At 39.1% G+C, this 18,852-nt stretch overlaps 1 protein-coding gene across 1 annotated transcript in view; it reads right to left on the minus strand.

Moving 5' to 3' along the window:
- Positions 1–1,678: 1,678 nt before the first annotated feature.
- The window catches only part of LOC126147687 (protein chibby homolog 1), a 39,050-nt gene continuing 21,876 nt past the window's right edge, over positions 1,679–18,852 (minus strand). Inside the window, exons 2-3 of the mRNA XM_049915711.1 lie at positions 13,599–13,714; positions 1,679–2,112 (exon numbers count right to left, since the gene is read on the minus strand). Coding sequence (XP_049771668.1) covers positions 2,023–2,112; positions 13,599–13,714 — 206 coding nt within the window. The 3' untranslated portion in view covers positions 1,679–2,022. The remainder of the gene's footprint in view (positions 2,113–13,598; positions 13,715–18,852) is intronic.

Consider the following 18,852-nt stretch of genomic DNA (forward strand, 5'->3'; position numbering starts at 1 on the left):
GATGTGTGTGATGTCCTTAGGTTAGTTAGGTTTAAGTAGTTCTAAGTTCTAGGGGGCCAATGACCTAAGCAGTTAAGTCCTATAGTGCTCAGAGCCATTTGAACCATTTTTTTAGAAACAAACTTTCCTGCAAACTAAGCTGTTCTCTGAAGTCATCAGCTACTTCTGGTAGCCAGTAGAAAGATTCAGCTATGTTATTCTAAATAAGAAGGTTCACAATGAAACACTGAAAAATCAATAACCAGTGACAACTGCAAATAAAAAAATATTGACTCATTTCAAATACAACAAATGAATATTTGTTTTGTCGCACAGTACTATCCTAACATTTATTACATTAATCCTCCACTTGGTTAGTGATTTTCTGAATTCATGACCTAAAATGGCAACTGTTCTCTCTAACTGCACAGACATGCTTTTCATCACACTTGCAACTTTGTTGTCAGACTACTATTTCCTATCCCTGCACTTCCCAGGCTAAATGGACACCTACCACTACCCCTTCCACAATCATCACTAAGCAAGTCTAACTCCACAAAGAGAGACCTACTTATCTTAACTAAAATCACTGTTCTGATTATTATGTCTACATGTTGGGGGGAAAAAAACAGTGTTAGCATCTACATTCTTCCGCCAAATGCACCACTACCTCATATCTTCATAGACAACAACATGTACTTGGTGTTCCAACTGTCTGCCTGCTTTCATCTATTACTGGCAGTCCACTGTTTATTTATCACTTGTCCTGTCCTGTTGTATCTCCAGTTACTCTCATAGTACTGGGTGACAATTACTCATTTCATCTACACTGTGCAAATAATGAAGTATATAACAGGGGAAACTTTCTATTGTGCACATACGAATGTTTATTTTCCATTATTTATTACCTCTACTGCCAAACTAACTTTCAAAAGTAATGCTAAGATGAAGACAGTGTCATTCAATTTATACATTTCTATTTTTGTTATATGTTGTGCAGCCATGGTGCAACTGTGTTGTAATATCAGCACAGAGACGATGAGACACAATTTGTCCAGATGTGTGGTTTATTCAGTTTGAAAAACACCTGTTTTGGGAAGTTGTGATGTGAAATAATGAGTCAGGTTTTTCTTGTTTAAAGAAGTTGTTAACAGAATAATGTTTTCCCGAACCATGTTTTTCAAATTAAATAAACCACACATTTGGACAACTGTTCTGTCACAATCTCTGTACTTGTGTTTTACCTGGGACTGTACATGGACATGCTTTATATAATTCAATTATTAATGCCTTCTTTATCATGATAAATAATACATGAGAAAGGAATTGTGAAACCACTTACAAATAATGAAAATGGTGAAGAGTGCAAAGTATTAATTCTGCTGCAACTCTGTCATTTGTATTATACCTGTATTTAAATAATTTCAGTGCTGTAGAAGTTGAGGAGATCAAATAAAGCTAATTCATAGCTTCCTCGATGGACAAACTGCTCTGTACTTGAGTTGGTGAGAAGGCAGTAAGAAAAACAAATCTGATAATCAATCTTCAGACAGCAACAGACATTTTTACATTAAATCACAGTGTTTCCACATTTATTTATTCCTGAATGGAGGCAGAGTACTCATGCCATTGTGGATAAAATAACGCCTGCCACGTTACTTATGATGATCAGAGCAACATGAAATATAAAAAAATGAGCTTTTTATTATTAAGTCATTTATTTTTCACTCACACTAAACACTATCAGGCAGCCTTCTTAAACAGTATGACAAAAATCCACAAAGAGTGTATTCCTTAAAAATTTCTGAAGGCTTCAATTTTACAGCAATTAGCTTCTATACAGACAACCTTCTACACGCTGATTAAGTGTTTCATTGTCTGAGCTGTGGAACAAAACATCAGTTTTCCTTAACAATAACCACTACAGTCAGTTGCAGTGTCTCCGTTCATAAATTATTTATCACACCATGATGTATTTCAGACCTGCTGGTGATAACTTATTTCTGTAGAGCAAGAATCATCTGACGGCAGAAATAATAGTTTTCAATTTCTCCGTTTTAAGTGTTTCATAGCTGACTGCAGTTTCTCCATCTGTTTTTCTTTGAGATGAGCTTCGGCAGTTGTTTGTGTTAGCTGTGAATGAAGAAACAATTCTTGAAATTAAACTTTCTAAGAATGATGCAAAATATTGGTACCTGTTTTAGCATTAATTTAGAGAAAAATAGCAAATAATGAATATCTTATTTCACAAAAATATGTATCTTAGGGTGGATGCTGCATCAGTGAAAGGATTTTGCCACAAAAAAGAGCATTCTTAGATCAATAATGACATAACTATTCAGTTAGCTCATCAGCACCAGGTATATTCCCCAGTCCAACACAGATTCTGGACAAGGGATGAATAGTCAACAAGGAACAAATGGTTTCTTTAAACTGAGAAAGAAATCAGTACCAGACAGATGAAAAATACTGTTATGAAAAAATATATTAAGAATGAGTGAATTAAAAGTGTCCAATATAATATTAATTATAATCAATCAATTTTATTGCAAACTGTTAACATGTGTATATAAAGGTGCAAAATAAAAGACAACTATGTAAAATGGCAATAAGAAAGTATGCTAAAGCTAATTTACCTTTGTGATAAAATAAGGAAAAAGAATAAACAAAACCATTGCAAGCTAACAGATACGAGAATAACATCTTGCTAACTTTCCAAATAGAAACTGTATAGAAAAATAACAGAAGTAATTAAATTGTACTGAGAAAATACAAGCATAGGAGACATTTTTAAAACTGACACAGGCTGAGACATAATTTTCCAACAAAACTTATCTGCTAGTGTTGTGTTCTGACACATAACTATGACAGTACTTTCCCAACTGTATACATGTCAAGCACAGCACGAAGCCACATTTAAACAGTGTTGAAAACATTTCTCAACATTGTTTTCAGTGAAGTCTGCAACACGTTTGAAACTATACTCATTGTTTGCATCCCCGTCCACACTAGCAACAAATATGTCTGCACATATAATTGCATTGTTTACAATGCTGAACTGGTAGCAGACATCTACGAAGAGAGAGAGAGAGAGAGAGAGAGAGAGAGAGAGAGAGAGAGAGAGAGAGAATGACGGAGCAATTGGTTGTGTATTACACTGTATGTAACAGCATATAGCCCAGGCAAAATTACACCATAGCTTGTTCCCTACAGGGTAACTGTAATCACCACAGCTATGTCAGCAACCCAATAGAGTCAAAGAAAAGTAAGACATCTGCAAACCACAATCAAGTCTAAATATGTGTAAGCCTAGCCTATTACCTGCACTTTTTTTCCACAAAACAGCAGCAGAAAAAGATCCCCGCTACACAGACTAATCCCCTACTTCAAAGACAATATAAAACAAAACACAAAATATAAAATTTATTTAATTTGTACTAAACAAATATTTAAATAACATTGCAAAAAAACTATATCACAAAGAATCAAGTGGTGATACCCTTATAAAAGGCATTCACAAACATTAACCTCAAACCTTATGTTGGTTCTCAGAAACAGGCACCCAAAAGTTAAAAAGTTGAAACACCTCTCTTACTTTCATTCTATTATGTCATATACACTGATAGAAAAAGAAAATTGCGACATCAAGAAGAAGTTGTGTGACAGAAACAAAAGTTGGTTGGTGTATACCTACATTTGAAAGATGATATCTAACCACATTTCACGCCAGTCGCATAAGAATGGTGCCAGTAGCACCACTAGGGGATGCAAGTCAGGTTTGCTTTACATACACACTGTAACAGTCACGAGATGGATATGGTGAGTTGATATTAGTCAAGGCCTTTAAGGCAACAAAGATGCCATTATCAACAATTCACTGAGTTCGAAAGAGGTCACGTAATAGTGTTACGAGAAGCTGGATGTTCCTTTTACGACATTGGAGAAAGATTTGGTGAAAAGTAGCCACTGTGCACAACTGCTGGCAGTGGTGGTCACAAGAATGTACGGCTACAAGGAGATCTGGCTCTGGACAGCCACATGGTACAACAGAGAAAGACCATCACATTTGGCGTATGGCTATGCACATTGTACTGCATCTGCAGCAGGAATTTGAGCAGCACTTGGCACTGCAGTGACCAATGAATTGCTACAAATCAGTTACTCCAAGGACGGCTGGGAGCCGTTCAATAGCATGCATTTCACTGAACCTAACCACTGCCATTTGCAACATTGGTGGTGTGTAGCAAAAAAGCTGTGTTGTCTCAGTGTCAGTGAAGAGCGCATGTTAGGAGGAGGACAGCTGAGGGCCTGCAGCCAACCTGCCTGTGTGCCAAAACATTGGACCTACATTTAGAGTTATGGTCTGCCCTGCGATTTCATATGACAGCAGGAATAAATGGTTATTTCACACATCCTGACAGCAAATATGTATGTCAAGTTGGTGATTTGATCTGTTGTGCTGCCATTCATGAACAGCATTCTAAGGGGTGTTTCCTAACAGAATAATGCTCGCCCACATGCCGCTGCTGTAACCCAACATGCTCTACAGTGTGTTGATATGTTGCGTGGTCCTGCTCGGTTATCAGAGCTGTCTCCAATCAAGCACATATTGGATATCATTGGAAGACAACTCCAGTGTCATCCAAAAACAGCATTAACCGTCTCTGTACTCTCAGACCAAGTGAAGTAGGGCATGAAACACCATCTTTCATGTATGTGTTCTACCGCCACTTGTTGAATACATTTTTTATCGATACAATTACATAATTTTGTCAATAATTGATTGTTTTCATTGTTATAACATATTTCAGTATTTAACACTGCATGATCAAAGGTTAATGTAAGTGGGAGGATAAGCCATTGCAAATCTGAAATGCTGGTACATTAATAACCTTTGTCACTGCCAGAACGTTGAATACAAGCATGCAAATGTACATGCATTTTGTTTTATAGATGCCAGATGTCAGCTGCAGAGGGACAGCTCCCTAAACAGCCACACCATCAACCACCACTCCTCTCCTACACACTGAGCTTGGCCAACCTTAACATCCCACAACCTTCACTACTGCCTCCCAGATCAAGAAAAACCCATAATCCCAAGAACCAGTCACAACAGTACAGTGTCTTTAGCCTCTCATCTGAAGCACTCTCCTCTACTGAATTATTTATATTATCTAAGGGCCTCACTGTCAGCCCTTAACCTGCATTTGATCATGCTACTTTTGTGAAGGACGTACTTCCCTTCACATGTAATGTCCATTGGAAATGTCACTTTGTACCCAATCCCAAAACCTTTCCAACAGCAAACCTGGCAGTAAACCCTGCCTTGAACAGTTCAGACCACGATCCCAAATTGATCCACTACCTCAAAATCATCCCTTCCAAGCCTTCCAAGAATTCCTTATATCCAGCATTGCTTCATGACCTACCTCAGGTCCCTTTAACATGACCCTAACCTGTGCTCTGCAGAACTCCAGGCTCTATGTTCCCCAAAAGCTGATGACTTCATCATTATCCTCCCAACAGACAAAGGATCTACCACAGTGGTACTTGACCGAAAGGAGTATGTTAGTGAAGGTCTACGCCAGCTGTCTGACACCTCTACATACAACATCTTCCACCAAGATCCCATCCCTCGTGCCCCTCACAAGGACTAACACCTCAATCCATAGAATTTCTCACCCCAGCCAAACAACACACCTTCTTCCTAAACTCCATAAACCCAATCATCCTGGCCATCCTATACTTGCTCTCTTCAAAGCACCCACTGAACATAGTTGATCAACACCTTCAATCAATAGTACAAAGACTCCCCTCCAACATCAAAGATACCAACCACTTCCTAGATCATCTGAAATCCATGACCGTCCCACTCCCACCACACACCTTGCTTCTCACCATTGATGCCACCTCCCTCTCTACCAACATCCTCCACATTCACAGTCTGTCTGCTGCTGAAAGCTTCCTCAGTCAGTACCCACCTGATTCCAATCCTATGACATCCTTCCTACTCACCTTAATCAACTTTATAAGTAATAACTACTACTTCGCCTTGGAGGGGGCAGACATACAAACAGATCATGGGAACCAAGATAGCTCCTTCCTATGCCAACCTTTTCATGGGTCGCTTGGAGGGGGCTTTCCTAGGATTCATGGTTTGGTTTGGATACATTGATGACATCTTTACCATATGGATTCATGGTGAGGCTGACCTGCTAAAATTACTTGAATCTCTGAATACCTTTTCCCAATTAAATTTCGTATGGTCCTGTCCCGAATTCCAGCCACTGTCCTTGATGTTGATCTCATCCTCACCGAAGACCAGCTCCACACTTCTATCCCCATTAAACCCACCAACAACAGTACTTACATTTTGACATTTGCCATCCTTTCCACGTCAAACGTTCCCTCCCATATAGCCTTGGGATCTGAAGCAAATGTATTTGTTCGGATGCAGAATTTTTACAGCAACACGCCACCATTCTCACCTCAGCCTTCACTGTACGTAATAACCCCACCAGCCTAGTTAAAAAGCAGATTTCCCAGGCCATCACATCCAATCCTAGTACTGCTGATCCCTCAAAAAACAACTTTGGACCACACCATTTGTCACCCAATATTTCCTGGTCTTGAATGTATCAAGCACCAACTTTGACAAGGGTTTTATTTTGCCCTGAAATGAGATCCATTCTGTCTTTGATTTTGTCCACCACACCTAGAACAGCTTTTGTTGCCCTCCCAATCTCTGCAATATCCTTGTCAGACCCTATGCTCCTTCTGCACCCATCTCCCTACCCTATAGCTCCTCCCCATGTGACCATCCCTGCTGCAAGATTTGCCCTATGCACCCTCCTACCACTACATATAATAGCCCTGTAACAGGCAAAACATATACTATCAAAGGGAGAGCGACTTCCGACATGTCATGTCGTATACCAACTGTTGTGTAACACTGTTCGGCTTTCTACATCGGCGTAATACCACCAAATTACCAATTAGGATGAATGGGCATCGGCAGAGTGTGTATACTGGCATCTCGCAATATCCTGTTGCAGAGCATACTCTACAACATGACATCTGTGACCTCGGCACATGTTTCACTACACATGCCATCTGGATTCTTACCTCAGACACCCGTTTCTCGGAACTCCAAGTGGGAAGTAGCACTACAACATGTCCTAGGTTCTCGCCACCCACCTGGCCTTAATTTACGCTAATTTCTTCCATCTCAGCATTTCTTCACTGTAACTACTCTTTGCTTCACTCTGTTTTAGTTTTCTACATCTTTCATTGTCTTTCCCGTCTATTTTTCATCACCCCACTCCCACCTCTGTTACATACAAGGCACTTAGCTTCTCACTCTTACTAACTCATGCATGATGTTTAAGCAGTAATCTCTGTCTGCATATTACGCTGTCTTCCACATTCAAGCTCTCATCAGGTTTTCAAATCTCGTCCAATGCAATCCCCAACAATCAGTTTTTCCTTCTAACCCCATACGCGTAAGCCCCCCTGAACCATGGTTCTGGGTGACTTTCCCAAAATCTACCCCTTTTCCTAGACCTCTCCAGTCCTTTTCCTTCACCCCTCTTCCTTCTCCTTCAACCTTTCTGCCTGAAGAAGGAGCCATTGGCTCCGAAATCTTGCCAATTACAACGATCCTTTATGTGTGTGTTCTGCCACCATTTGGTGAGTAGATTTTTTATCTGTCCAATTACTTAAATATGTTAGCTAGACAAATACATTCCCAAAACTGAATTACTCTACATTAATTATTTTTTGGCACTGCAATTTTTTTCCATTAGCATATTTTTCCCATCAGCTTAGTATCATATTTTGGGTTTACTAACTACCACTTCTCCAAGTATCTACTCTTTCATGAAATTTATTGTAAATAATATATCCCGGTTTTCCAACAAACAGCTCAGCTTGAAACCCAGTACTTGGAACAAGAACTACCAACACACACACTTAATGGCATTTTAACCCAAAAAGTGGTCCACTATTCAGGAACAAATATTTTCAATAACTTTAGCAACAATAAAAAGTTTAGCTAAAAATTAAGTCCAGCCTAAGAGGAAGCCTGAAAGACTTACTTGTCGCCAACTCCATTAGCTTGGCTGATGATATATAAACAGAATCAGTTGATGTAGTATATGTATTACTACAACTGCTGCTGCTGTACTACTACTACTACAATCACCACCACTAACGATACTATTATTATTATTATTATTGCATTTTGTCACATTTTGTAAAACAAGAACCATGGGCTTTGCAATAAGAAGTGGGAGTGGCTTGAGTGTCTCAATGAGACAGGCAACTGCAACAGAGGAGCCATACCATAGGTGCAACCACAACAGAGGCATATTTGTGTAGAGACAAACATGTGGTTCCTGAATAGGGGCAGTGGCTTTTTCAGTAGCTATAAGGACAACAGTCTAGATAGTTGACTAATTTGGCCTTATTAACATTAGCCAATATTGCCTTGCTGTACTAGTACTGCAAATGGTTGAAAATAATGGGAACCTACAACTGTGATTTTTTCCCCCAAGAGCATGTTGCACTACTGTATGGCATAATGTTGATGAGATCCTCCTGAGCAAAATATTCTGGAGGTAAAAAGATTCTCCCATTCAGATATCCAGATGGCACTACCCATCATATACAAAAAAGAACTAACATTCTACAATTCAAAGCACTGTCATGTAATCAAGCTTGAGGTATATTCTCAATACTTCAATATCAACAAGAATGTGATAATTTCATTTTATAAATCAAAAAGTTCATAGAAAACTGGTCCAATTAAATTTCATAATTTCATGCATAACTACACTCTAAGCAACAATGCACCACATAGGAATTATCCAAATGGGATACAAATTAGTACATGTGATGTACATATAAAGACAAGCAAATTATTACAATTTTGAAAAAATTGGATTATTTGTTCAAGAGAAAGAGCTTCACAAATTGAACAAATGAATAATGGATTAGTCCACATCTGGCCCTTATGCAAACAGTTATTTGGCTTGGCACTGATTCATATAGTTGTTTGATGTCCTCCTACAGAGCATCACGCCAAATTCTGTCCAACTGGCATGTTGATCGTCAAAATCTCGACCTGGTTCGGGGGGCCCTGCCCGTAATGCTCCAAATTTTCTCAACTGGGGAGACATCACGTGACCTTGTTAGTCATGGTGGTGTTCTGCAAACACAAAGACAATCAGTATAAATGCTCCCCATGTGTGGATGGACATTATCTTGCTGGAATGTAAGTCCAGGATGACTTGCCATGAAAGGAGGGGGGGGGGGGGGGGGGGAAACAGGATGTAGTATATCGTTAAAGTGTCACTGGTTTGAAAGGATGCTGTGGATGACATTCAAAGAGGTCCTGTGAAATGAAATGGCACCCTAGACCATCACTCTTGATTGTCAGGCCACATGGTGGATGAATTTTATTTTGGTATCCCACCACTGTCCGGAGCATTTCCAGGTTTGTCTTCAGCCTGGAATCTCATTCACAATGCACACAAAATTGTGTGCATTGATGAGTCCCACTTCGATCTGAACCCTCACTATGACCACTGAAGATGTGTCTGGAGATGTCCCAACAGCAGTGGGGTAACAACCTGTCACCTGCCATATGATCCATGAACATGGGTGGAGATATGGGACGCCATTTCTTTTCATAGCAGGACCTCTTTGGTTGTCACCACAGCACCATTACTGCACAGTGGTACATCGACAATATTATACGCCCTGTTTTGTTAACCTTCATGACTATTGACCATGGGCTTTCATTACAGCAATATAATGCTCACCTGCACACAGTGTTAGTTTCTATTGCTTGTCTTCATGCTTGCCGAACCCTACTTTGGTTGCTGGGTCGCTCCCCAATGGTAACACTTTGGAGCATTATGTGCAGGGCCCTCCAACCAGCTTGGTATTTTGACGATCTACTGTGCCAATTGGACAGAATTTGGCATGATACCCTTTGGAGGACATCCAAGAACACTATCAATCAATGCCAAGATGAATAACTGCTTGCATAATGGGCCAGATGTGGACGAACAGATTACTGACTTGCTCAATTTGTGAAGTCTTTCTCTTGAATAAATCATCCAAATTGTAATCATTTGCCTGTTTGTACAGGTACATCACATCCACCAATTCCCATCCCACTGGGATAATTCCTTCATGGTGTTTTTTTAAGAGTGTATTTTTATCTTACGTGTTTAGAACAAAGTTTGAAGTTTTAACGTAAAACACTGTAAATTCAGATATACCAAGTTTTGCTAAAAATTTATCAGTTAATGTCTTTGACAAAGATGTAACCCACTTTTTCTTAGAAACTTATCTTTGTACTTGCGTCTTTGTACACTTAATGAGAAATTGTGGAATAATGGATGAACTTGTGTTTCGTGATGTAGCTGAAAGCAGACATTGCCTTTGGAACTGATAGCTCAGTGAAAGAGGTTGAACGAGTGAATGGTGAGATTAAAAAAAGAAGAAAAAATTAGTCTCATACTTAACCCCTTAAATATAAAACCCAGAGTTATCTCATTTTTATTGTGTTGCCAGAAACTTAAAATACCAAATACACTCGGGCAACTTAAGACACACCGGGGGAAAAAAAAAAAAAATCGTTTACAGCCATTTCAGCACCAAGAGAGCATCTGGTACTTCATTTGTACCCTAGGTGTCATGTTTTGGTTGAGATTATTGCCACTAGATACTGACTTTATTGTGTGCAGCTTAAAAACATGCAATCTCAGCCTCTCTCCTGTATTGTTGTTTAGGTAATGCTTTCAAAAAAGGATGGCTACTGCGATCTTCAGTTTGACATCATTGAATGTAGAGCCTCCGAAAGTGAAGAACAATGTGATGTTAATTCATTAGAGACTAAAAGGGATGACAGTTCATCAGCTGAGTGACAAGTTCTCAAAAGTGGTATGAGATAAATACATCCACTGTGCTCCACCTGAAATGAGGAACATCCTACCCAAGATCCTTCCCAGCCCTCCTAAAGTGGTGTTTCATACCCAGCCAACGTACACAACATCCTAGGTGTCACTCCCAACCCCTTGCCACAGGGATCATATCCCTGTGGATGACCAAGGTGCAAGTCCTGCCCAATCTATCCATCCAGCACTTCCTATTTAAATCCTGTTGCAGGATTATCCTACCCCATAAGATGTTGGCCACCTGTGAAACCAGCCCTGTCTTATACCAGCACTGCTGCCAACACTGTACAACCTTTTATGTTCGTATAGCTACCAACCAACTGTCCACCAGGATAAATGGTCACTGCCAAATTATTGCCATGAACATAACTGACGACCTGGTGGCACAAGGTGCAACTGAGGATAATGTGCACAATTTCAATGGTTGCTTCACAACCCAGGCCACCTGGATACTTCACTCTACTACCAGCTTCTCTGAACTCTGCAGATGAGAGTTATCATTGAAACTTATCCTTCACTCCCATAGTCACCCTGGCCTCGATCTCCAGTAACCCAATGTCTCAAACACTCTCCACCCAACAGTTTCTCCGTGCTTTGCCTTGCCACCCCCTCCCAATTTGCTTCCCCACATCAGTGAACTTTGTTCCCCAACGGCTCTGACACTGAGAACTGTGCATCACATGCCTAGTCTGTGCACCTGCTAACTCTCCCTGCCACATTCCTAGCCACCAAACCGACTGCCTCCCTCCAAGCTGCAAGCTACCCACCCCCAACCCCTCTCCCTGCCTTGTGCCTCTCTTTCCTCTACTTATCTCACCGAACACAACTCCCACTGCAACCTAGTCCAAGTGAAAAAATGCAGCACTGGCATTGTGCATCCAGCCAGTGCCATGTGAGAGTAAAGGCGCACGCACGTGTGTGTGTGTGTGTGTGTGTGTGTGTGTGTGTGTGTGTGTGTGTGTGTGTGTGTGTCAACAACTAAATGTTTCTGCTTTGCGGTGAGAGTTGTTCTTCACTCCTGAAGTATTTACATTCTACCAGAACTTGCCTACAAAATTAAATTACTTAACAGCTAATCCTGTGCATGGTGCATAGTCCAACAGGCAGGTTGCCTATCTAAAAGCATCCAGCAGCAACAGAAATTTGAATTTAAGTATTTTATATAGTCATAGATGAAATTTAAAAGAATAAAATGCCGTGTTTACTAATTACGAGTTATAATCTTGCACTAAATATTTTACATAAACATTTATCACAGTAAGACAAGTATTATAGGATGTAAGCTGAAGTTGGAGGGGGGAGGGGGAAGGGGAAGGGGAAGGGAAAGGGAAAGGGAAAGGGAAAGGGAAAGGAAAGGAAAGGAAAGGAAAGAAACTGATGATACCAGCTGCACTGGGACTTTACATGGAATTGTCGCAACAAGTGAAAATGTGTGCAGGACCAGATTTCAAAATGGTGAAGCTCGTCAACTGTTCACAAGCTGATGTCATGAGCACCCATGGAATGCGATCGAAGCAAAGTGAAACAATGAGTAGGCGAAAAGGTGTTTGATGCCAGCACTGCATCGCAAAACATTGTAGTTGGAACGTTGTCCTCTTCGCGAAGCAGTATAGGTGGCCATCTGTGGCTGGTCTGCTGAAAGAGTAAAATGCTGGTGCAGGCACAATGTTTTGGAGCACGTAATTGAATGTAAAACTCTGCAGCATTTGATCCGCACATGTAGCTGTGCTGACCCAACAACATCAATTACAATTTCACTTGGCATGGAATCATTTAGATTGGACCATGGATCAACGGAATTGTGTGACTGGGTTGAATGAATCATGTTGTTACAGAAGGCCAATGGTCGTATCTGAATACACTGACATGCAAGCAAACAGTTGCTTGAACATGCAACGCACTGGCCGGTGGAAGCAGTATTAAGGTATGGGGGACATTTACGTGGGCTTCCCTAGAAACTATAGTAGTAATGATGATAGCCGTGGACTAGGTGAACACTATCATGAACCATATGATCTCTCTCTTTGTGCTCGGAGTCTTCCCCAACAATGATGGTGTCTTCTGCCAGTGTAACTATCCATGTCACGAAGACAGAATCTTGTTACAGTGTTATGAAGAGCATGACAGTAAACCCATATTGAGTTCATGGCCACCAAATTTTCCCTGATTGGAACATAATGGAACTCATCGGGGACACCAATAAAGTGCCAGCTCAATTTTCACAAACTACTAGTCCTTAATTTATGGGAATTGCATGGCCTGCACAGGAAAATTGGGTGTCATATACCTCCAGAAACCTACTGCGAACTTGCCGAATACATATCATCCTGACTCACTGCTGTACTGTGTTCCAAAAGCGCATCAACTCATTTTTAAGATGATGGTCACAATGCTTTGGCTCATTAATGTATCTATTCTACACTGCTAACGATAATAGAAAACAATATGCATCAGTGGAATATAAACTCAATTGTTTCATGAGGTCAAGTACAATACTTACTGTGTTGTGATACAACTTTAAGAACTGGTTATTTGGCACAGTCGCAGGAGCTTTGAAAATATACAGCAAAATTTTAGGCAAGTGTTCAATGTTTAAAATGCTTTTCATTTTATGGGTATGAATGAGAATGTTCATTATTTCCACAAGCTTACCATGTCAAGAAGAATTTCAAATTTCAGTTTAAGCAAATTGTTCTCATTCTCAAGATCTTGTAGCCTTTTCCTCAATTTCTTGTTTTCTTTGTGAATTCCACTTGTTGGGCCAGTCTCTGAAAAGTCAACAAGAAGCTATGTAATTTGAGGGTCCCTGTGATTCTTGCATATTGCAGAGGGGCAAATGTTCAACTCCACAAAAACTGTAGAAACTTTCAGCTCAGAGGAACAGTAGTTTAAGAGAAACACAATGCTATTTCATTCTCACATTCCTATTGTTATTCAATTTATAAACACTTTATGAATGTAAAACACTCAAACATAATAAAGATACCAGTCCACCACAACGTGACAAGGTGGAAGAAGGTAATGAGAACTCCATCTCACCCATAAAGAATTATGAACAACATGAAATGGAATTGTGTTCTGTGCTTTCTACTTTCCTCTATCTTTACATGTAGCAATGACACATTTAAACATACCATGAGCTCCATCCTCGAACCACTCAAAAGTTTTTATAAATGTGAAACTTTAAAACAAATTCTTAAGACCGAGATGTTAAATACTTTCAGACAGGGCCATGAGACGTGGCTCCTGTCCCCACCCACCCTTCCCCGCCCCGTCCCACATGTAGGAGTGTCACTTAACACTTCTGAGGAATGGGTTTAAGAATACAAAGTTCTCAAAGAGTAAACAATTCTCTCACGTTGCATACAGACCTGACATTAAGTTCTTAGAGCTTAATTTAGAAAATAAATACTTCATTGATACTTTCACTATTACTTCAGAAAATAAACTAATAAATCAGAGGAGAGTTAAGGCAGTAATGCATTTTTCAATCAATGAAGTATATACTACAGTGCCAATGATGACAGGACTTGACAGAAAATTAATTGTGAGGTGCATTTATTGTCTCAGTACAGTGTATGTCTCCCACTGGCCATTATCACACCCTGTATCCATCTTGGAACACCTTCTAATAAGTTGACTTTAGGTATTTCCTTCAGTTCCTCCAATTCCATGACAAAGTCCTGTGGGCAGTCTTAATGTGGCTTTTGAGCAGTCCTGTTATCACAGCCCCATTAGTTGTGGACAGTACTTGAGCGATGATGAAACGTGGGGTGGCTCCTTTCTAACATCGTAAGAAGTGAGAGGGAGTAGAAGCTCTCTTCAGTTACTTAGGACAGATGAGGGAAAGCGAGATGATCGCTACCAAACTAGGAAGTATCCTGGATGTCAAATAGGTATAGTTTAAACAGTTAAACAATTTATTTCCTATATAAGCCTATACCTCAATGGAAGAGGTGTGCGTCTTACTGTGCCTTTACTCTTATAGGTCACTGGCCTAGCTCATTCAAGAGACACAACTTGTATCGTAGCATACTCTTATGATCACATTAACAATATGGGTTCCTAGCTACTAGAGGAGAGCACTGTCCCTCAGCCCATTCTGCTTACTTATAGACATTACATATAGTTCACTCTGTTCCCTTAACCTTGCGGTTGTGCTGTTTTTTATAACATGAGTGGGCGTGTGGCATACTTTGTACACATGACAAGAATAGGTGTCTTTATGTTACCAAGGTACGTATGAGGAATACCATAGTTTAAACTTAGTATAATTCAACAAGATAAAATAAACTTACACTATACGAGCTAAATCGCTGTTTAGTTAAACAATAATAAAATAGATTTTCATTTTACCATTTTGTTGCCACAGTAATGACCCAATTGAAGCATTAAACAGTGCAGTTGAGTTGCATCAGATCCCAGCCAACTGCTTATTCGTCTGCTAACTATCTCGTAGACAACTGCCTAATTGTGGGAGTATACTGCTGGCTCATAATCTAGGTCATCATCTTGCACAGATAGTAAATTTTTTCTCGCCTACCTCACAGTTTATTTTATATTATTGCTGGTATCTTGGACATATAACAACACAACTGATCACAGTGTTAACTCAAGCAATGATGAGCAAATACATATGGGCTTGCAATTGTAAAACAACAATGGAATGGTACAAGACAATGTTAGATTAGATTAGATTAGATTAGATTAATACTTGTTCCATAGATCATGAATACGACACTTCGTAATGATGTGGAACGTGTCAGGTTAATAAAAAATGTCTGTACAAGATATTACATTACACAAAATATTGCACGACACTAATGTTTAAGTTTTTTTTTCCCTTAATTTATATCTAAAAATTCAGCCAATGAGTAGAAGGAGTTGTCATCTAGAAATTCTTTTAATTTATTTTTAAATGTTAGTTGGCTATCTGTCAGGCTTTTGATGCTGTTTGGTAGGTGACCAAAGACTTTTGTGGCAGCATAATTTACCCCTTTCTGTGCCAAAGTCAGATTTAACCCTGCATAGTGAAGATCATCCTTTCTCCTGGTGTTATAGCTATACACACTGCTATTACTTTTGAACTGATTTGAATTATTAACAACAAATTTCATAAGTGAATATATATACTGTGAGGTTACTGTGAGGATCCCTAGATCCTTAAATAGATGTCTGCAGGATGACCGTGGGTGGACTCCAGCAATTATTCTGATTACATGTTTTTGAGCAATGAATACTTTTCTACTCAACGATGAATTACCCCAGAATATGATGCCATACGAAAGCAGTGAATGAAAGTAGGCATAGTAAGCTAATTTACTTAGATTCTTATCACCAAAATTTGCAATGACCCTAATAGCATACGTAGCTGAACTCAGACGTTTCAGCAAACCATCAATGTGTTGCTTCCAGTTTAACCTCTTATCAATGGACACACCTAAAAATTTTGAAAATTCTACCTTATTTACAGACTTCTGTTCAAAGTCTATATTTATTACTGGAGTTGTGCCATTTACTGTACGGAACTGTATATACTGTGTTTTATCAAAATTTAAAGAGAGTCCGTTTGCTGAGAGCCACTTAATAATTTTGTGAAAATCATCATTTACAATTACATCACTTAGTTCTTGGTTTTTGGATGTTATTACTATACTTGTATCATCAGCAAAAAGAACTAACTTTGCATATTCATCAATGTGGAATGGTAAGTCATTAATGTATATCAAGAACAGTAAAGGACCTAAGACCGAGCTCTGTGGGACCCCGTACTTGATAGCCCCCCAGTTTGAGGAATCAGCTGTTGTTTTAACATTACATGAACCACTTATTTCAACTTTCTGCATTCTTCCAGTTAAGTATGAATTAAACCATTTGTGCACTGCCCCCTTCAAACCATAATGATTTAGCTTATCTAAAAGAATTCCATGATTTACACAATCAAAGGCCTTTGAGATATCACAAAAAAATACCAATGGGTGATGTCCGGTTATTCAGAGCATTTAATATTTGATCAGTGAAAGCGTATATAGCATTTTCTGTTGAAAAGCCTTTCTGAAAACCAAACTAACATTTTGTTAGTACTTTATTTTTACAAATATGGGAGGCTACTCTTGAATACATTACTTTCTCAAAAATTTTTGATAGAGCTGTCAGAAGAGAGATTGGGCGGTAGTTGTTGACATCCGACGTATCCCCCTTTTTATGCAATGGTTTTACAATGGCATATTTCAGTCTATTGGGGAAAACACCCCGCTCCAAAGAGCTATTACATACTGGCTGAGAATCCTACTTATCTGTGGGGAGCGAGCTTTAAGTACCTTGTTGGAAATGCCATCAATTCCGTAAGAGCTTTTACTTTTCAGTGGGTTTATTATTTTACTGATATCAGAGGGAGAGGTTGGAGAAATTACAGTTGTTTCAAACTGCACAGGTATGGCCTCTTCTATTAGTAGCCTTGCCTCTTCTAGTGAAGATCTAGATCCTATTTTCTCCACAACATTTAAAAAATGATTATTGAAAATATTTTCAATTTCTGATTGTTTGTTAGTACACTTGTCATTCAGTTTTATGGCACTAAAGTCTTCCTGTGCTCTTGGTTGCCCTGTTTCCCTTTCAATAATATTCCAAATTGCTTTAATTTTATTATCAGAGTTACTGATCTCGGACATGATACACATGCTTCTGGACTTTTTAATAACTTTTCTTAGTACCGCACAATAGTTTTTATAATACTGAACAATTTCGGGGTCAGTACTCCCTCTTGCTGTTAGATACAGTTCTCTTTTACGGTTGCAAGATATTCTTATTCCTTTAGTTAGCCACGGCTTTTTATGTGTTTTCTTGGAATTATGTTTAACTATTTTCTTGGGAAAACAATTTTCAAATACCCTTAAAAATGTATTGTGAAATAAGTTATATTTCAAGTTTGCATCGGGTTCCTTATACACTTCATCCCAGTCTAGCTGCTGCAGCTTTCCCTAAAGTTTGCAATATTTATGTTGTTAATTGAACACACTGCTTTGAAAGTCTGATTTGATATACTGCATGGAGCTATGTCATGTACTGTAACTAGCTGTGCACCATGATCTGAAAGACCATTCTCAACAGGATAAGCATTTATGTCCTTAAACTTATCTTGGTCTATAAAAAAGTTATCTATCAATGTACTGCTGTTCTTTGTTATCCGAGTAGGAAAATCAATGACGGAGCTCAAATTGAAAGAACTGAGTAATACTACAAGGTCATTCTTCCTATTACACTCTTTCTGGGAATCAACATTGAAATCCCCACAAATGATAATTTGCTTCCCCCTGTCTGACAGATAGCACTACAAAGCATCCAAGTTTTCTAAAAATAGCTGGAAATTCCCTGAGGGGGACCTATACACTGTTAAAATTATGAAAGTGCCATCATTTAGTTTAAGTTCAGTGGCACATGCTTCCATATGTTGCTCTACACAAAATTTTTTAGTTTCTAAATTTTTTACACTGTGGAAGCTTTATTTGTCAGTGGTGCTCTTTATATACAGCCACATCTGCTCAAGGTTTCATTAATCAGCTTTGTCAGAGCTGAATCCTATGCCACGGTTCATCTTCACTTTCTAGAAACATTTACATCACTACAATTGTTCTATTATCTTACACACAGACAAAGATACAAAATATTTCTGTTGCTCTGCAGTTGTCCTACTCAGTTGCTCTCCAAAATGAAATACAGTTTGACCTCACATATTCGTTACTGGGTAAATGGCACTCAATATTGTAATGTCAAACGTTCATTGGTGAACTCTGAGACATCCAGTTACATGTTCTGACGCAGACTGCTCCTGTGCTGCAGCAGCTAACATGCTACTATGCATACTTATGATGGGCTCTTATTTACAGAACACCAATGGCTATTTGCT

Source organism: Schistocerca cancellata, chromosome 2 (assembly GCF_023864275.1).
Source record: "Schistocerca cancellata isolate TAMUIC-IGC-003103 chromosome 2, iqSchCanc2.1, whole genome shotgun sequence".
NCBI classification, from domain to species: domain Eukaryota; kingdom Metazoa; phylum Arthropoda; class Insecta; order Orthoptera; family Acrididae; genus Schistocerca; species Schistocerca cancellata.